The sequence below is a fragment of the Trematomus bernacchii genome, unplaced genomic scaffold, assembly GCF_902827165.1.
Source record: "Trematomus bernacchii unplaced genomic scaffold, fTreBer1.1, whole genome shotgun sequence".
NCBI classification, from domain to species: Eukaryota; Metazoa; Chordata; class Actinopteri; order Perciformes; family Nototheniidae; genus Trematomus; species Trematomus bernacchii.
The window spans coordinates 1,596,135-1,617,791 of NW_022987608.1; the positions used below are offsets into that span (position 1 = coordinate 1,596,135).

General features: G+C 40.1%; 1 protein-coding gene across 1 annotated transcript in view; it reads left to right on the top strand.

The window, feature by feature from the left end:
- The window catches only part of LOC117483093 (myotubularin-related protein 5-like), a 54,044-nt gene that overhangs the window by 22,379 nt on the left and 10,008 nt on the right, over nucleotides 1-21,657 (top strand). The window contains 14 exon segments of the mRNA XM_034131255.1: nucleotides 1,741-1,851; nucleotides 2,961-3,032; nucleotides 5,465-5,494; nucleotides 7,877-7,982; nucleotides 9,051-9,183; nucleotides 10,169-10,277; nucleotides 12,530-12,643; nucleotides 17,740-17,778; nucleotides 17,780-17,818; nucleotides 18,219-18,332; nucleotides 19,180-19,308; nucleotides 19,405-19,503; nucleotides 20,834-21,041; nucleotides 21,204-21,217. Of these exon segments, the coding sequence (XP_033987146.1) occupies nucleotides 1,741-1,851; nucleotides 2,961-3,032; nucleotides 5,465-5,494; nucleotides 7,877-7,982; nucleotides 9,051-9,183; nucleotides 10,169-10,277; nucleotides 12,530-12,643; nucleotides 17,740-17,778; nucleotides 17,780-17,818; nucleotides 18,219-18,332; nucleotides 19,180-19,308; nucleotides 19,405-19,503; nucleotides 20,834-21,041; nucleotides 21,204-21,217 (1,317 nt within the window).

Sequence of the window (21,657 nt, forward strand, 5' to 3'; positions counted from 1 at the left end):
ACTTTGTTTTGTATTAGATCAGATTAGATCAGCCTACTCACTGTAGTGCTACATGTTCCCTGTACGGTCCTTTTGTACCGTCTTAAACCTTTCCTTTGAATATTTTATGAATTGTAAGGTGTCCTTTGAAAGGCGCTTCTAAATAGAATGAATTATTATTATATTTGATTACTTCTACAGCCACTCAATCAATCAACAACTGTATTAATCCCGCAAGGGGCAATTGGTTGTGAGCAGCTTATGTCATGTACACAGGCAGGAACAGGAAGAAAGCACCCAGATACACCCGGGAGCCTGGATGTGGATCATTCCAATTTACACCATAAATAGTTCATAGCATCAAAATAAATAAGTAAATCAATAATCATGTTAAAATAATCAAGAATTTAAAGGTTTGAGTGCAGAGGGGATGACTGATTTTGAAAAGCGATTTGTCTTAAAGGTCACCTATCATGCTATTTTTAGGCAATAGCATAGGTCTCAGATATATACAAATATATAAAAAACATGTCTATAAAGTGTTTTGCTCAAAATACCAAACAGATCACCCATTCTAGCCATGCCTCATATCCCTCTATTTCACTTCCTGTTTCAAAAGTGCTGATTTGAAGTATAAAGCTTTAAAAAAATACAAATTGATACAAAAGAAAAAAGGAGGGGTCTGAGCTCATGCGGGACCCTGCAGCTACTGTCTAAACTAAATACTGCCGTGATGAAACGCCATATCATGGATTATCAAGGATTCTTTCTGAAACAGTATGGAGCTCAAAGGCTTTCTCTCTTGCCGGTTATACCTCAAGGTGAGTTCCTTTTTATTTCCTGCTTCTTCACACACATGCTCTCCAGTACAGGTTAGCTCTGAGTGTTAGCGATGCTAATGTAAACACCGACCATATTACGTCCAAAACAGTCGGGCATTGTTTCTGATAGCAACGTTTCTGATAGGGCCGTGGGTCCACATTTCAGATATTACGTCATATCGGACGCACATCTGGATCAGCTCCGTTGTAGCCCCGTTTTTAGAGATTTGGGTACGGAGGAAAAGAGAGAGGGTTTTATTTTCTGACGCTGCGTGAGTTCCCTGACGCACCGGGGACACATGTTGATGTATAAAAGACATCAAAAAGTGCATTTTGCATGATAGGTCCCCTTTAAGAGCAGGTAGAGCGTATCAACGCCCTGAGGGCAACAGATGAAATTCATCTGTAAGAACATTAATGTTAATGTCTATCACTGTAAGGTAAGATTGTAGGGAAATTCAAGTGTCTTTGCAGCAACAGCTAAATGTAAGTAACAGGATACATCTAAGTTAAAGGTGTTTACATCGATCCAAATATGGATAATTATGCATATGTTAAATATAAATATAATAACCTAACCCGATGAGGTCTTAAAATGTATGGAAAGGGTCTTAAAAGGTATTACATTTGACTTCAGGATTCCTGCATATACCCTGTTTTAGTATATACATACAAGTATACAATTATAGTGGAATAATTGCAATTTCCGGACTCTTACTCGCCAAATTTCCTATAATTGACACTTTTCTTCAACACAACATTTGAATCAATGCTCATAATTAAACATTTTCTATAAAGTAACTGCACCAAGTTACACTCAAAACAAATCTCTAAATAATAAAGGCAGCCGATGCATCGTGTCATTTTTAGTAGATATGACATTCAACAGTGACATGCTTTTTTTTGTTTTTTAATTTCCCCCTCTGCTTTAATTGAACAGAACTGCCTGGGTCTGATCTACACCGTCCACGTAGATGGCCTCACTGTCCCCATGGAAACGGTGGTTGGAAATCTCCTCACATGTATCATCCCCATCGCTGGAGGATCTCAGGTAACTGCTCATCTCTTTCCTCACACACACACACACACACACACACACACACACACACACACACACACACACACACACACACACACACACACACACACACACACACACACACACACACACACACACACACATACACATACACATACACCCACACACACACACACACACACACACACACACACACACACCTTCACACACTGCCCTACGAAGGCAGAAGTCCTGATTTGGTGTTGAAACCTGGTGTATCACCCCTCCTCCAATTTCATTTCCTATGCTTTGCCAGGTGGGATTCTCTCCTTTTTTGCGTTGCTCAGCAGTGGAGCTTCTTCAGCCGGCGGTAATACAGCATGTTCTGCAGCCATCGCTGAACTTGCATCAGTGTTAGTTTGGTACAAAGTATTAGCTGTCAGGCACCCTCATGCTTATATGTACTGTATACGTGTAGAGCAACAATGAATATGCTCGAGTAGTTTGCTTCTTAAGTGCCTGCACATTTCTCCGTGCATGCGTTATTGAATAATTGATGAATCTCCAGAGTGACGGGTTAGAGCTGGATTTGCAGCCGTCCCAGAGTCCCCTGCTGTCTTGTAAACACACTCTTGAGTGGACGTTTAAGCAAATTGTCTTTTCATTTATCGCTTATTTCACATCTTTCGAAAACACATTGCCTTTTTTGTGGATTCTTAGTGTTGCATAACAGCATGACCTTATAAGAAAACAACAGTCCTTCTATTAATTAACTAAACAAATATGTTTGAGTTTGTGTTATTTTTTAGATTAATACTTGTTCTAGTGTTGTTTTTGTGTTGATATCTTTGGATACTTACCAGATAAGTCAACATTTATTCATTTATTTAAACATTTTTCTTAATATTTCTCCCTTTTTTCTGTGTTTTTCTCATATTTTTTGTTCAAATCATGTTTTTTTTCTTTTACAATATCTCCAGAATCTGCTTTTTTTCCAAGTAAACATTCATGTTCATGGTGTGCACACATAAGAAGGAAGGGTCTATTTTTCTCCAGATGCACATGGGTTGACTGTGCTTTCCAGATGTTATAACGTGTGTGTGATTTACACCCCTCTGTGCGCTGGTTCCTCTGTGTTACAGACAGAGGAGGCTCCAGTTTGTAGTTTAGTAAAGGTTCCTCAGGCGTGTGATTGGCTGCTGGCCTGTCTCCAGGTAACTCCCGCTCGGCTTCACCAATCAACAACCAGCTCAATGTTATTGATTCTGATAACAGCCTGGATGTCGTTTTTTCCTTTTGAGGAATATGTTTTTGTTCTTGCACTCAGTTCAAATCATGCGTGATTGATGGCGCTTGATCTATTTTTAAGCTGCTTTTTTTGTTTGTTTTGTGACCGAAACAGTTTCCACACATCATTTGAAACATTTCACTTTTTTCATCCCTTATATTTGTCATAAACCGGAGTTGTTGCAGCTGTAAAAACGCCTTTTAAAACAATGATTGTCAAAAGTCAAAGTCAACGTTATCGCCGCGGAGATAAGAATTCTGTTTCTCACTGTCCCCAAGAATAAGAATATACATATGCTAATACATACATACACACACACCTGAACACCCACTTAAGTAAACATATATACACACATTAAGAGGTATAAAATAAAAAACAGTCCAACAAAAAACACACACACACACACACAGGTTGTATTTGAGTTGTTGTGCGACCATATGGAGCGGCAGATGGCTTCCTAGCGGCCGGCACAGTGGCTGAATGATAGGATCGGATCTTATCAGTTTTCATACAGACGAGTCTTATGCACATGTGAAAACACAAACACTCATTGAGTCACACACTCCCAGTTTGTCTCAATCAAACACACACTCGTGTACACGCACACTGATTCTTGACGCCTGCTTCTATCCCTTTAAGGACAAACAGTTCTGTGTCTCTAACACTAAGCACACAGCAACACACACTTACACACATTCCTGCCACCGTTAAATCACACGGGACTTCTATCAGCCTCGCTAAATGTCTGTCATTACTTTCACACACACACACACACACACACACACACACACACACACACACACACACACTCACACTCACACTCACACTCACAATAACTCGAGCAATGTGACAGTGAATGTATCTCTTCCACTAGACATTAGTCATGGTAACACTAAAAATACGTAGCGTTATATTACTCAGCAGGTTAGAGTATCTGTATTATTCTTATGTGTCTCAGAGGAATACAAGTAAACCTTCATTTAAAGAAATTCAGTTCAGCCCTAATATGTAAGGCGGGGGTGTCAAAACTCTCACTAGAGATATATTGCCTCATAAGTTAAGTTATAAGTTAGCTAAATCAATCAATATTTGATAATTGATGATGCTTTTAACAGCCTACATCACAGCTCTCCAGAGGGTTTCATGTATTGTGTTGGCAGCTCATCCCTTAAAGCAGAAGCCTCAGATTGCTAATAATAAGTGGAAATATGAAGGGTCTATTTCAAGCTTGTTTTTGCAAATAGGCTTTTTGTCTCAGCTAAGATTTGTTAGAAAATGTTCTCATCTTTATTTGACTGAATGTATGGGCTCATTAACACATGTAATATATTTTTAGATATATTTAAGAAGTACAGTATAAGACAAGCTTAGTTTCAGGTGTGGGCCATATTCCATTATACTTTAAGAGTTTGCTGAGGGCCTATTAAAAATGGGCAACGGGCCGCAGTTTGGACAACCCTGATGTAGTAGTAATAATAATAATAATTCATTTGATTTGTAAAGCACCTTTTGTTAATAAAAGCAACCCCAAACTGCTACAAGGGGCATACAATACATACTTAAAAACACAAGTCCAAAGTGTTCTGCTCTCCACAAATACAAAAATGAATATTCAAAATATATTCCACGGTGTTTCGTGATGGAGGAAAACTAATGTTTGTTGTGCACAGATAACGTTAAATCGACCGGACTTCTTTCCGCGGATTGATATGGCTGCACATAGTCCCTTGATCCTCCCTAGCAACGGTCTGTTAGCAAGAATTAACAGACCGCTTGAATGTCCAAATTGACCAATCAGAATCGAGTATTCGTAAGCTGTGTTTAATAATTATATATATATATAAGGGCTGGACTGAAATTCTTCAAATTGATTTCTTCTTAGCAGAAGAAAAGTACAATCATTTAAATATTGTGAGTCAAGTTGGCACTGTATTTGTTATAAGTGGGATAATGTGCAACGAGGCGGTGTGCGTGTGTGTGTGTGGTCAAGTACATGTAATCTGCATACCCCCCTCTACAGACTATATGATGGATCAGCCTAACATGTCTCCTGTTGTTTATTAAGAAGTAGAATGTCATGAAACTCATCTGTTGCTGTTATTGTGCTGCTGAATGCCAATACACACAACACTTTGTTTTGCATGTGTGTGTGTGTGTCCGATGTAACTGTTTTTTTTGTACACAGCCGTCATCGTGCAGTTCATGTTTGTGCAGCTTCCTTGTTTTGCCCTGCAAGACATTATCGCCTCATCGTTGTTCAGCCAGGATTCTCTGTGCCCTCCCTCCTGTTGTTTCTAACCTGTGTCTTATCCTGGGGGGTGTGTGTGATGGTGTGTGTGTGTGTGATGGTGTGTGTAGCCGGGCCAGGAGGAGACGGAGGAGAGTTTGGTACGCCGGCCTGACTTCATTCTCCTCTCTTTACCAATCGTAGCTTCCTTTTTTCTGTCACCATCCCCCCTCAGCCGGTCCACACACGCCTCCTCACTGCAGGAGAACCAATCAAAACGCTTTGATGCAAACTCAATATGTGACCAACAACTGATCATTAAGGTCCTATAACATCTCAACCGTCTCCCATTGAATCAATATAAGGTGTAAGTTAATGGTGTCCAATCAACTTGGAGTTGTTTTTCATAACTGTGTCCTTCCCGTTTAGCCTTTGTTAGCATTAGATATACATTATCAGTAATACATGGTTTTAGTAAATAGTGTCAAACGTACATCCCTGTTTCAAGGTCTTTAATGGCGCGTTTCCACTACACGGCCTCGCTCGGTATGGCTAGGCCTCGTTAGGACTGGCTCACCTTATGGCGCATTCCCATTACAGTTTAGGAACTGGGGTAGTATCTATAGTAACGCAGTGTAGGCGGAGCCGTGACGTCATCTTCAATGCGAACCCCAGAAAAACAACACAGCCGTTAGCTGTTAGCACTCAGAGCTCACAGCTCCTCATATATGTTCAGAAACTAGACAAAAGTGAAACAAGTACAAACCACAGACTGCCTGTGTCATGGCGAGTACAGTCGCTGGTTTATTTATGTCTGTATAGGCCGTTGTTGTGAGTGTGGACGGTCGGAGCATATACTGCGTTAGCTTAGCCAATCTCCATTTAGAAAACAAGCATTTTAAAAGGTTTTTCGCCTGCCGTCTGTCTGCAGACTTGTCAAAGCATTAATTCATGGTTTTTACTAACCGGTATCAGTATGTTGTTACTTCGGCATCATTTTGAAACGTGTATTACAATTAAATCACGGTCAAATATGTCCATCTTGTTGTAGTTGTAGCCCCCTTGCCAGCGACGCTCTCTCTAGTTTAGCATACTCAGCCCGACTCAGCCTCGTTGTCTCTGGCCCTAGACCCACGATTTTATGAGGCCAGAAAAACTGTGAATTAGGACCCGCCGGCCGGTACTAGGCCAAGTGGAAACGCAACCAAAGACGGGCCGCTGACGTCACAGCCCTCTTAAACCGTGCTCCGCGCTGTAGTGGAAACGCGCCATAAGAGTCTTGTTATCGGACCATACCTAGAGATATTTACTTTATTTGAAACTATAAAACAGAGAAAATAAATCCATAAAAATCACCAAATTTGAGAAGCAGAAAACAGCAATTTCAGATTTTTTAAATAATAATTTAAAAGTACTTTAAATAAATAAAGCCAAACGATGAATAACAACACAGCTAATAATCAGATGTTGGATCACAGGATTGAGTTGCTCGCCTCTGTTTGCTGCTGCTGCTGCTCCTGCTTCTGCTGTAGAGAGCATGAAATAAAGCTGCACTGACCTCCACCTCCCAGCTGCACACAGCCACCCTGACTGGGAACAATGGTGAAGCATCTGGCAAGATACAGATTAGAAAAACACCTCTGATTTTTACTGCTGCTCAAAATAGTCCAGGAGAAGTCATTTCATATCAAGGTCTGGGATATTTCATTATCTTAAAACCCAGATTTTATTTGGCCATTACTTGTGCAAAACGAGGGTTTATAAAGCATTACCTGACATTTTATTCTTGCACATTCTAGGGTCAAATAGCATGTTTATCAGAAATCCTGTGCACAAGGTATACTGTGACCGGGTGTCATGTGATCGTGCTTCGGAACGGCATCATGTCGTGCTGCCATGCTGTATTATTATGCTCATATTCTATTGATTTACATTCAAATGATTCCCCTTTCCTCTCAGGTTTTTAATCCAAACCACACGAGTCAATATTGATTGGTTTTGTCTGGAGCAGAGTCAACTTCAAGTCAATTTGGTTAATGGTAGTTATCAGACACAGTGTAGTGATACCAGATATCCAGGATTACATCCATGTAATAAGCAGCATCTGTGCTTTTACACAAAGACACTTTCCAACCTTTTCTAGAAGTACGTTTTCCTCCAGGACACGCTTCACGGCCCGAAATGAATCATCCGTACAGCTTCCCTCTGATCAATCTGCTTTCCACCCGCGCTTACATTACACTGCCGTGGAAAATCTCAAGCGCATGACACCTGCCGTGTGGCCTAAAGACTCGTGGATCAGGTGGTGCTGATCAGCTGGAATGGCTTGTGTGTTTTATTTGTGATGTACCTGCTAAGCTTCTGGGATCCTCCGTCACTCTGTGGCTGCCTCACGCTGCTCTCCAGACGCTCACCTGTGATTACACCTCACTCTCAACCCCTGATTTAAAAAAAGGAATATGAAGTAGAAGTACCCGATGTTCTCTGGGTTTCTCACCTCCCCTTTAAACCCTTCTTTTCTCTCCCTCTCTCTCGACCCGTAGAGAACGATCACATTAGGTGCTGGCGACCGGCAAGTCATCCAGACGCCCATCGATGACGCACTTCCTGTCAGCGGCAGCACCGTGGCGCAGCTCTTCAGACAGCTCGGTATGGTTATGAGAAATTAGGAATTAATGCTACACCTGCCTCTCTTTCAAATAGTGTTTAATTCAGATTAACTTGGTGAAGCTAACTCATGTATTTGCTAAATGTTGATTAAGATAAATGCGGTAATATAGCTGGAAGTTTCTACACTGAATTATCAGATTTTGTAATGATCGAAGGGTCTATAACTGTTAAAATATTTCCTTTATTTTAATTTACTGGACAGTTTGGTTCATTTCCCATCCTTTACTATTAAAAAACCCACAACAAAAACTTTAAATTATTATTTTTGATTGTCCAATTAGATTTCTAGAGCTTGCCATATTAGTAATAGAGACATTCAAACCACCGACAAAACCTCGTGATGTTCTACCTGCATATTGACCTAGAAAACATTGGGAAATTGTCAATTAAAGATCATTTTATGCCACTGATAATAAGATACATATGACAAAAATAATGCAAATAAACCTTTTCAAAGCGCAATTTACTTAATAATTAATAATTAACAAAAAACATTGAAATATCCTTGATGAATAAAACATAAATCAAATAAAAACACACAACAAATAATAAATAATGTCAATCTTTTGCTTTGTAAACAGTGTGAAATGCCTAAGTCTTCCAATGGTAGGAATCAATGTACTGTTTATACTAGCATCATGTTGGGGACATTCTTAAATTCACAAATATTGTTTATAAGAATATTGTTTTTATTGAGGACAGTAAAAGTGATTGACGTAGGAAACCTTATTAATGTGATAATAATAACCGTTTCATTTATCATGCGCTTCATCGGGTGCTCAAAGACACTGAACAGAGGTAAAAAAAACAATCAATAAAACAACATTTAGGGACACAACATCAATCAGAGTTTAGAATAGAATAGAATCCCTTATTGAGTAGTAGAGCTACTCCTTTTTTTGTTTAAGGTGCCATCAAAAAATCAAACAAGGGACGTTCGTTTAAAATCCAGTCTGAGAAGCAGAGTTTTGCTCAGTGTGTGAATGTATTTGTTGTGTCCTTCCCTCCCTGTAACGCCTCTCCTGTCCCCTCTCCTGTTCCCTTCAGGCATCGTGAACGTTTTGTATCTGTTCTGCGCCGCGCTGACGGAGCATAAGATCCTGTTTCTGTCCAGCAGCTACCAGAGGCTGACGGACGCCTGCAGGGGGCTGCTGGCCATCATGTTCCCCCTCAAATACAGGTACTTCAGATTAGATTAGATTCCTTTATTGTCACGTCACAGAGTATAGAGAAATTCCAAGCATTCCCGACGGTGCAATCACACATAACAGCAGGGGCGGACTGGGACTAAAAATCAGCCCGGGACTCCCGACCGGCCCACTGGCCAGTCCGCCCCTGCATAACAGACAGTATAAGTATCATTTTGACAATACAAGCTAAAAATGTTTAATATATCATATATAGAGTGACTATAAATTTGACCTATGATACATTGAACAGTATGCTTATAAAACATAATAAGTAAGTTATTGTACATGTATTTATTTATCAGTGCAGTTGATAATTACGAAACTGCACTGATTTCAGGACACCTGTATCTCTTTGTGGTAGAGCAGAGTCAAAGTCAACTTTATTGTCTATCTTTCAGTTTGTGTGTACAGACGGAGAGATCAAAATACTGTTTCCCACAATCCCGAATACAAATATATACAAATATGTATATACCTATGTATGTACAGACACATTTATACTAGGGATGGGAATGATTAATCGAATATTCAAAATGATTCAGGTATTCGAATATGAGTTATGAATCTTTCTATTGTAAACAATTTTGTTATGGGAGGGGTGCCGAAATTGATTACATATTATCAAATGGATTAATCAAATGTATACGATAGTGCCATTCAAAATATAAAAAAAAAAAACATGTGTAACGTTACACTCTAACGGAGAGTCCTACCCAACAAACTAAAATGTATTTATTATTAAAACTTAACATTTAAAAATGTTTTTATATGATATGTACATTTCGGTTAATCGGTTAACCGTTTTTTTCCCATCCCTAATTTATACATATGCACACATTAAGACATAAATAAAAGCACAACAATCAATATATACAAAATAACAGTCACTTCAGTATCTTTGGGAAATGTACATTAGTGCCAGACGGTCCATTCAGCGTCAGGTGCTGAATCTCTTTCTGTTTGCTTCCCTCTCAGCTTCACCTACGTTCCCATCCTGCCGGGGAAACTTCTAGAAGTCCTGAGCACCCCGACCCCCTTCATCATCGGGGTCAACTCCGTCTTTCGCTTGGAGACACAAGAGCTGGTGAGTTCCTATCTCTACGACGTGATACACAAATGCTGTAATAATACTTTGAATGTGTATAAGACAAATGTAACTCGTGTGGAAAATGCATCCTGCCGAGACACCCACATGTTCACTCCTTAATGTACATGGTTATTATTATATTATATTATCTCATAGTCTCATGGGCGCTTATCCTTTTCAAATCAACATGTTTAGTGTCGTCACTAGGGATGGGTACCGAGCCCCGGTATTAAACGGGCCCCGGGGCTGAATTATTAAAGACCGTGGTACCGTTAAGCTCCGATGTTATCGGTCTTTTTATCGGTACTGGAGACATGTAAAAGATATATGATATGTATTATTGCTACACAAACATTATATTGCAGTTTTAGTGTCGCCAACTCCGTTATCTAATATGCACACAAAAAAAATGCGTCTATGATGTATTTTCGATCTTTCCAATCCAGACGAGAGATCTCTCTCCCCCGTCTGTGTGCGAGGGGGCGGGGCGGTTTACACACACAGCTGCTACATGCAGCAACACACACACACACACACACACACACACACACACACACACACACACACACACACACACACACGGAGGAGATGGTGGAGAGAACGCGCTCCGAGGTGTGGTTAAACTTCGTCTCGATGTGGACAATGCTCGTTACCAAAAGTGCAATAAGAGTTTAGCATGTAAGGGCGGTAACACGAGCAATTTGTCTAAACATTTATCAAAAGTGCTCCACATTCAGACGGAGAAATGCACCGGGTTCGACTGTCTTTCTAGTAGCTCTGCAGCCCCATCCACGAGTAACCTTTCCACGTCAGGTGTTATGTATGCTAGCAGCAACACACGGAGCTAACTCAATGATACAAACATGGGTTAATGATTAGAGGGAACTGAGTTATTTATTTAGTTAAAGTTTCAGCTATTCTGTTTACAGTTCTGTCATCAGATTATTTAATAAGATTTGTTACAACATTGTTGTTTCTTTTGATGTGAAATATTATGTATTTCATTTAAATAAAAAGCAATGTTAGTTTTGTTCACAATTTGTTTAGTTAATTAACCTTATTTCTTTCTTCCAAAAGAACCGATAAGAGTACCGTTAAAAGACCGGGTCGATAAGCGGTATCGATAAAAGTAGTAGTACCGTTAAAACCTTAACGGTACCCATCCCTAGTCGTCACACAGCTTAAAGTCCTACATTAGGGATATTTAATTTATAATAAAAAAACATCCAGTTAAAGGTTATAACAAACATATTTCCTACATTTCCTACATTGGGGTTACATCGATTTTCAGTCATTAATCATCACAGCAGGCACTGTCTGCCCTTTTCCAGCTGCGACACATACAATGTGATTTAAATAAAGCACTCATGGTGTCAAAAGTTGAATGAATAGTTTTATATTTTCAAAAAAGGACGGGAATAGCTTTTTATAATCAGACGGAGAGGACACGATAATCTACCCTACGGATGATCTGAGTTTTAATTACGTTGAAGATAACGTTTCATGTAAACTCTCGCTGACCCGTTAAGCAACGCTTCATCCGTCTTTTAATAATATGCTCATCTGGCCTTTCTGCTACCAATTCTGACACAACGCTCTGTTACACACCGTGCCAAGAGAAATGATACCTATGTGTACATGACAGAAATCACTGTCTCTGGATCTCATGATCAAAGACACTAACTGCTGTTGTCTTATTAAAGCTTGATGAAAGTGTAATGAACCCTCCTGTCGGACACTGTATCTGCCGCGCTGACGGAGCCATTGTCCGACATCACAACGAGCCGCTGTGTTTCATTCAGCCGTCACATGTCCTTTACGGGTCAGGGGTCAGAGGTTATTGTGTGTGTGTGTGTGTGTGTGTGTGTGTGTGTGTGTGTGTGTGTGTGTGTGTGTGTGTGTGTGTGTGTGTGTGTGTGTGTGTGTGTGTGTGTGTGTGTGTGTGTGTGTGTGTGTGTGTGTGTGTGTGTGTGTGTGTGTGTGTGTGTGTGTGTGTGTGTGTGTGTGTGTGTGTGTGTGTGTGTGTGTGTGTGTGTGTGTGTGTGTGTGTGTGTGTGTGTGTGTGTGTGTGTGTGTGTGTGTGTGTGTGTGTGTGTGTGTGTGTGTGTGTGTGTGTGATGGCGAGCATCCTGGCGAGCGTCCTGTAATGAGCGGCTGTCTCTCTCTGTGTTTTGTCAGTAATCATGCTGCCGTACTCGTATCAACGGTCTTCCTTTGGGCAGAGATTAAAAGTGTGTGTGTGTTTTCAGTTGGACGTGATCATCGCTGACCTGGATGGCGGCACGGTGACGATCCCAGAGTGTGTCCACATCTCGCTGCTGCCGGAGCCCATCCTCCAGCAGACCCAGACTGTGCTCTCCATGGTAAGAGCTCTGAACACACACACATAACACACACATAATAATAATATATATAATAAACTTTATTTGCAGCCCAAAGTGCTTTACAGAACAAGAAGAAAACGTAACAACAATATTAAAATAAATAGAGAACAAGATGAAACAATTAAAAAAATACAAAAATAACAATACAGTAAAACATGGACAATGATATCAGTGAGATAAATCACATATAACACACACTGCTACTGACTACTGGGAAGTCCCAGCTCGAGTGCGCTAGAATTTGAAAGTACGCAGCCGAAAAAAAATCTGCCCCTTCCTTCAGACTTCCTTACAGAGCCCCTCCTCCAACACACACGAACGCGCACATGACCAATGAGGGAGGGCACGAGATAAGTTTGTGCACAAGATGGAAGGCTGACAGGCAGGTAGGCCATCCAGTTATTTTAGCCGGGCCGACTCAGCACTTACAGCCTTGAGTCATCTGGGAACTCCAAACCAGCTATTCCTGTTCTTATCACACCGTAGTTTACGTGCAATCAGGAAGCGCTTCTTGTTTTTACGGCACGTTAAATCATTTTACTTCACATATAATAATGACAGTTTCAGTTGAGTCATTTGTTATTTTAGTTGCACGAGGCTGTCATTAAAATCCTATTCCCCTCACACACAGTAAGATAAGATAAGATATACTTTATTTATCCCAACTGGGGAAATGTTTTCGTTACAGCAGCATGAAAAACAAGGCATTGCACATAAAACGGAACTAAAAAGTAGAAAATATACAAGTTGATTAAACTGACACATAAAACACTATTGAAGGGCCAATTTACAGCTAACAAAATATAAAAGTAGGGTATTATTGACATTAAGTGTGCAAGAAATGGCATATTAAATTAAATATAAATGTCAAATTATGAGTTATAAGTCCAGTTAACAAAAGATGAACTATGGAGCTGTTTCTCTGCCAGCCGGAGGTGATTTGTTACACAGTTATAGTAAGCCTGTCCTATCAGGTCCTTTTCCTGCATTGCACCATTGTGTTCATATCAAACAATGCCAGTCATATCACAGTGCCGGCCCATTCTGAGAAATGCTTTTTTATCAGAATGTAAACAAAGGATTTCTCAGCTTCATTATTCTCTAATTGATATTAGCAGAATGCATGCATTTCTTTCCTGCCTTCCCCTTTGTTGCTTCTGCTTGGTAACACATGGCGGGTGTTACTGTCATTGGTTTATGATCATGTTACTGGATACGCTGCGGATTGTTATGTTTGCAGTCCAATTAAAAACATATAACGGGATAGTACGATGAATTTCCTCTCCGAGTGTCTGGAACACTTTATAATGATTGATGACTGATACACTTTACCTATCATCATTTCATCCAAGCTGCCTTTTCAAATGTTGTATTTATTTTCATTATTTGGAATTTAAACCGCAGCCTTTCATGTTTTTATAATCTTTTAAGCCATTTATTTTCAAATGTTCTCCTTGATTTGAACTTATTATGATATTCAGGGTTCTTACGGTCATTAAAAACCTGGAAAAGTCATGGAAATTCACAATACTAATTCCAGGCCTTGGAAAAGTTATGGAAAACAATATTTTTTCCCAAAGTTTTGGAAAAGTCATGGAAATATAACTAAAGTTGCATCAAATATAATTTATATTTTAGCTAATCGCCGAAATAGTAATACTATAATGATAATAAATACTGTATCGTATAGTAATGAAACGTAAAATGGCATTTAACTGACGAGGTATTTTGCTGGTGAGAGATTTTAGTTGCTTTAGCGTGTAGAAGCTAGTAAGCCTACTATTGGATTTGTTTTAGATGGGCACAACATGTTTCATATGCAGACCTTATTTTTCTGTTCCATGTTAAAATAAACAATTTTCAGTGGTACCGCTGAGAAAGAGTAATGTTTTTGGTCATGGAAAATTAGGTAAAGGTCATGGAGAAGTCATGGAAAAGTCATTGAAAATCATTGGTGAAAAAGTGTATGAACCCTGGATATTATAACTACAGTACAATGAATTTCCTCTGCGAAAGTCTCGAACACTTTATATTTTTTGAGGAAATGTCTCTGATACACTTTAACTAATGTAATTGTAAAGCCGCCTGTTGAATTAATTTTTATTTTTATTATTTTAATGTTTTAAAAAAATAAATTTAAGCAATTTTTTTTCAAATGTTCTCCCTGATTTGAACTTATGATATTATAACTATTAAATTAGCATTGCTATCCATTACATTACATGTCACTTGTTAGACGCTTTTATCCAAAGCGACTTACATACTCAATACTGTGGGCAATCCCCACAGGAGCAATTTGGGGTGAAGTGTCTTCAGGGACACAACGACATGCTGACTGCAGTGGAGTTTGAACCTGTGCTCCCTTGATCCGAACACCAACGCACAACCCACTGCACCACACGCCTCCGCCATCCACTGCCAGCTCACATGCTGCACCCACTAGTAAAGATAATAGTCAGTTTATTGAGTTATACAGCGCTTATAAAAAGTATTCACACCCTCTTAACCTCTGTTGTTTTTATCATCATGTATTGGATAATGTGTGAGGATGGGAATTTAATTTTATAGCTCTGATTAACAGAAAACCAGACATAAAGTCCACCGCCACGCTAGCAGCTTTGGGAGGATGTACTTCAGGGAAATGCTAACATTATAGCATGCTAACATACAGACAGTAGTTGTTGATGTTGTTCTGGAACAAAGTGATGGACACACATGGTAAAAAATACTATGAAATAATAAAAAACTCCACAAATGAGTACAGAAATACACGCAGAAGCTCAATCTTTTAAACAAACATGACATCAGGACAAACATCTCATACAGCAGTGGATTGCTTCTCGATTGCAGTTTTGGGAAAATCCTTCTCACGTGTGTTTACAACGTCGAGTCACTCCTTCCTGGATAGCCTTTGTTTGCTCCTATTGTCATCGTCACGTTTAAAACACGATGATTCATTTTGATGTGATTACTTCATGTGTTTCTGGTAAGCCGTTGGCCCAAAGCGAGGGATGGTTTTCCCTCTGCTGGTTGCTCAAAGTTGGAGTTCATCACCGAGGGTGGGATGTGTTTATTTTGGGAGAGGCAGAAGCTGGCATCACGGCCATGTTTGTGTTTGGATGCTGCGAGGAGCCTGAAGTTTGGGAATCAGACGGGCTCTTCCCACGGACTATCGTCATATTTGAAATATCTGTGGTAAAATAAATGTCCTTTTCTTTGTTACTTTACTACTTTACTCAAAGCTGAAATGACAGTCTGTCTTTCAAAACATCGAGTAAAAAAAGCTACAATAAGTTCTACAGTTGCATAAAAGGCTCTTTTTACATAAATACATGTTGCAAATTATCGTAAGGGTTTACACGTATGTTCACTACACATCTCAACCAAATCCAGTGAAAAAAAAAATTTGATTTTTGATTTATTTCTAACGTTTTCACAAAAAATCCATGACATGAACCTGGAATTATTGATGAGTTTGTATGTAATGACCCATAATGCATCATTCTGCATCTCACCTTGTTGGATCAGCACACACACACACACACACACACACACACACACACACACACACACACACACACACACACACACACACACACACACACACATACCATGTATACATCACTTCAGGGGACATTACATTGACTTTCATGCATTTCCTGGAGACTTATCCTAACCTTAACCATAACCAACACATGCCTAACCCTTACCCTGACCAAGTCTTCACCCTAAAATTAATGATTCCCCTCATGGGGACCTCCATTATGTCCCCATAAGGGAGGCGAGTCCCCACACGTGACTGTGTAAACAGATTTAGGTCCCCACAAGTATAGTAATGCTAGGACACACACACACACACTCACACACACACACACACACACACACACTCACACACACACACACACACACACACTATTTTCTATCACTGGTTGCTCATTATGCTTTATCACTTATAACCTGGACACTGTTGTTTTGTAGTTACGCGACAAAAAGAAAGGTTTACTGGTGATTTCAAACAAACCCCAAAATATCCTTGGTAATAGCCTCACATCTGTCAGACTGATCTCTCTTTACTGGAACGATACTGAGAGATAACTGTAAAACTGATCAGGGGGTTTTGTGGAGCAGCCAGTCTTTAATTGAATTACCTGAAACATCGAGGTCTGGTTTGGGGGAAGGTAGTTTGATCGATGATGTTGCAGATTGTCGGGCAGCAACCGAGAGTCAGGGCTTAGCCTCTGCGCCTCCTTACACTTTAAGTGAATTAATTTGTATGTAACGTCCTCAGACCAAAGGCTGTTTCCAAGGTATTATTACGTGATGGTGTTCTGGACATATCCACAGTGGGTCAGTCTGGACTGTGCCTTTTTAAGAAGACAATACAATAACCCCAATCTGTCAATAAGAACAACTATTTCAGTTTATTAAAAATACACATTTCATCATGTTATTGTGCAACGAAAAAGGCCTCAGAAGGCACAGATAAACTACATTGAATAATCCAAGATCATTGCTTTATGATTGTCATAGTTGAGTAAATGTTTGTGTTCATTAGTGTCTGAAAATGAAGTGTATTGGTGGTATAGAAAGGGTTTTCTTTAAAGGTGGGGTAGGTCATTTTGGAGAAACCAGCTTGAGTGTGCTAGAATTTGAAAATACACAGCCGGAAAAAATCTGCCACTTCCTCACAGAGCCCCTCCTCCAACACACGAACGCGCACATGACCAATGAGGGCACGAGATAAGGTTGTGTACTACAGCTTCCACAGATGACATTTTTTTTATGGATTTCTTGTCAAAGCACTTCAGATATTCATTGCTATCGGGATGTTAAGAGCATTCCATGGAATATAACAAAAAGTGTATCTCGAGCCGGTTTCTCAAACTTACCTACCCCACCTTTAAGTACATGTATGGAGAAGTTAAAAAGCGATAGTTGTGATGCTTGCTCCAAAAATGTGGCAAATAAATGTCTCTTTTGCCACAAAACTTCTCTCATTTATCCACAATCCAGCAGGATCAAGCTTCAGGCAGTGAGATGGTTATTGATTGAGGCTTTTTGTTTTTTTATTGTAGGTTTTGGATCCAGAGCTGGAAATCGCTGATCAGGCCTTCCCCCCCCCTCTCCACGCAACCCTCCGCCCTCAAGATCCAGGTAAGAAAACCCCTCTGCTGCTGCTGGTGTGTGTGTGTGTGTGTGTGTGTGTGTGTGTGTGTGTGTGTGTGTGTGTGTGTGTGTGTGTGTGTGTGTGTGTGTGTGTGTGTGTGTGTGTGTGTGTGTGTGTGTGTGTGTGTGTGTGTGTGTGTGTGTGTGTGTGTGTGTGTGTTGTGTGTGTGTGTTGTGTGTGTGTGTGTGTGTGTGTGTGTGTGTGTGTGGTGTGTGTGTGTGTGTGTGTGTGTGTGTGTGTGTGTGTGTGTGTGTGTGTGTGTGTGTGTGTGTGTGTGTGTGTGTGTGTGTGTGTGTGTGTGTGTGTGTGTGTGTGTGTGTGTGTGTGTGTGTGTGTGTGTGTGTGTGTGTGTGTGTGTGTGTGTCCTAATTTGACTGTGTGTTTCAGGATAAGGAGATCCGAGGGGTTTTCCTGTGGCTGTTCGCTCGGCTCTTCCAGGGCTACCGCTGGTGTTTACACATCATCCGCATCCACCCAGAGCCCGTGATCCGCTTCCATAAGGTCCGTAAAGAAAACTGCGTGTTGTAACAACTCCCAATAATAATCTGTGTCTTCTTCAAAAGACACTGTGGAGACGTTTTTAAATCCAAACAAAGTCTGGAGAATTATGTCTTGGTCCGAAGTGTTCATGCTCTGATTGGTTAGGCACGTACAAAACTTAGTCTACGGCCCTTTATTGATTATTTCTCTAAGGATTTTGCTGTCATCTTTACCAAAACAAGTTCCAGTCCCTCCTTTTGTTGTTTTTTTAGATGTACATTTTCTTAACTTCACCTTCAGATGTCTGTTTTCTTTACATTTCATGTCAGCCACGATAAAAAAAACATCACCAATGCGCTCCTTTGCTTGACAATAAGGGGCTCTTTTCATGCATAGGGAAGGACATGAGACAATATTTAGACCCGATTAATCTCATTTGGACTTTGCGTTCTGAGGTACATATCCTCCGAGTAATGTAAATAAATGAAGCGTTGTATTACATGTGTGAAAGGCAAGGCAAGTTTATTTATATAGCACCTTTCAACACATGGCAATTCAAAGTGCTTTACAAAAATGAAAGACATTAAGAAAATGGCATTTAAAAACAGTCATTAAACAGCAAAGATAATAAAATAAACATTAAAAAACATACATGGATAAAAGTTACAGTGCAGTGTAAGATGTGAATATATCAATTCAAAGCAGCGGAAAAAAGAAAAGTCTTCAGCCTGGATTTAAAAGTAGTCAGAGTCGCATCGGACCTGCAGGTTTCTGGGAGTTTGTTCCAGATATTTGGTGCATAAAAGGGTCTTAAAGGGGTTCAGAGACAGCTCAGTGCCTCATCACATCAGTGTTACTGTGTCCTCAGGCTGCCTTCCTGGGTCAGAGGTCGCTGACGGAGGACGACTTCCTGATGAAGGTGTTGGACGGCATGGCGTTCGCCGGCTTCGTGTCGGAGAGAGGTCCTCCTTACCGAGCCACGGACCTGTTCGACGACGTGAGTCTGTCCGCACACTGGGCTCAGATGGAGCTTTTTAATTAAACACACGTGGGTCGGATATTAAAAGGTTGACATGTTGCTTTTTTTCCACAGCTGGTAGCCAATCATGTTGAGCGGATACGACAGGAGGAGACGTGTCCGCAGAAAGTCCTGAACCACGTCAGGGAGCTGGCCGAGCTGCTCTTCAAAAATGTATGATAGAAAAACACAAAACAAAGCAAGCATTTTATAAGGAATACTTATTATATTGTTATTGAGGGTTTCCTGTGAGTCCTGCTGTGAGACTTCTGTTTTTCGCCATTTATCCTTTAATAATTACGATAATCTTTATTGAGAAAGCTAAATCCACACTACAAAGAGCTGAGATACAAAGTTATATATATAAATTATGAGGTTTTTATAAAGAATAACAGATATTTGCTATATAAAAAACATGTATAACGTATACAAAAAGGTACAAATTGAAAAAAGCGGTGATTTTCTCCCCTCATCTCTCATAAGTCTAACACGCTAACACAGTTCTGTTTACTGTTATGTTCAGTCATCGTTCTTATGTTGAACGTGAATACATTTACTTTGTAAGTAATTATGGGACATATTTCTTCTTTCATAGCAAGTTTCCTTCATACTTTCGTGCCGTGAAATAGGTCTTAAATTCTATTCAAAGTGGTCTTAAAAAGGTCTTAAAAAGTCTTAACCCTCCTGTTGTCTTCGGGTCAAATCTGACCGATTTACTACTTTCATCAATCATAACTTTTTTGTTTTACATTCGATTGCATTAAGGCTTTATGATATCCTTCACAGACATTTGAACATATAAAATGGCTGATCACCACTTTCATTGAATTTTGGATGATTTAGTCAACTTTGTAACACCCATGGTGTTCCCGGTCACATGACCGCCATAAAGAAAAGGAATTAGTAACCATCCGGATCAGATAAAACACACACACACACACACACACACACACACACACACACACACACACACACACACACACACACACACACACACACACACACACACACACACACACACACACACACACACACACACACACACACACACACACACACAGAACAATTTGACACATGTCCCGCTCTTATGTGCCCATCCCCCCACATGGATCACACCTGGCACAAACAATACATGTTCAGTGTCTATTCTTTGTATATTAACTGCAGTTTTTCATGTATACCAGTAGTCTGATACAATATGTACAGTTTGAAAGGGTGTTAAATGAAATTTGGTGATGATTAATGTTTTTTGTGTTAATGTAATAGCAGTTAAAACAGGACCGGTCAAATTTGACCGCGAACACCAAAGTAAGGGGGGGGGGGGAACGAAGACAATAGGAGGGTTACATTTGAGTCGGTGAAACCTGCAGGAACCCTGGACAGCTTCTTGTCTCATTTAGCTCAGATTTCTTTATTTCAGTAGCTTCTTTGTTTTCCTGACACTCACCACTTCTCCCCTTCCTCCCCTTATTTACTCCTTCTCCCTCCCCCTCTCTCTCTCCAGGAGAATCCTTACCCCGCTGTAGCGATGCACAAAGTCCAGCGTCCGTCAGAGAGCAGCCAGAGCAGCTCTCTGAGTCAAACTCCGTTCCCTTCGCTGGACGATGTGACCGTGCAGCTCTTCATCGACCACGCCGCCTCCAAACTGAAGAGCGCTCCCCCTGTGGTCAAAGCTGAGCTCAAGGGCATGGTGCCGTCCGGACCCCCACTGGGTGAGTTATGTGATAATTAATCATTCGGTTACATTTCAGGACTTGTTGAAATGTTGGGATGTGTTGACAATGGGAAGGTGAAAGAGACGTGCGTTCATAACGTATCTATGATGTGGTTCAACTGTGTTGATTTTTCAACTTTCAAGGCTTTATTGTCATTAGCTTCTTCTCATATGGTGCAAAAATATTAAGCAACCAACATTAATTAAACTGTATTATATTTTAACTGTACTATGCAAGGGTGTAACTTTGGTTTGAGAAGTGGGGGGGGAACACAAAACCAGGGGGTCCTCGGCAATGAAACATTTTTCTCGATTTAATTCCATTTCCTGCCTTTCTACAAATATATTAGGGACTATGTTGTTAACAAATCCAAGACAAATGTGTAGTGTATATAATGAGGAGAAGATTTGTGTCTTTAAATTGAAATTAAAGCATCAATCTGAGATGTATGGATACAGCTCTCAACACTCATGAAACAGAACTGTATATATTTCAATACTCCATCAGAATATGCTCACAACCAATAACACATCATTGATAAACTCCTCTCTCCTATCTTAAACGTACCTGTCTGCATTCTTTCTTATTATTTATGCATATTTTACTAATCCTC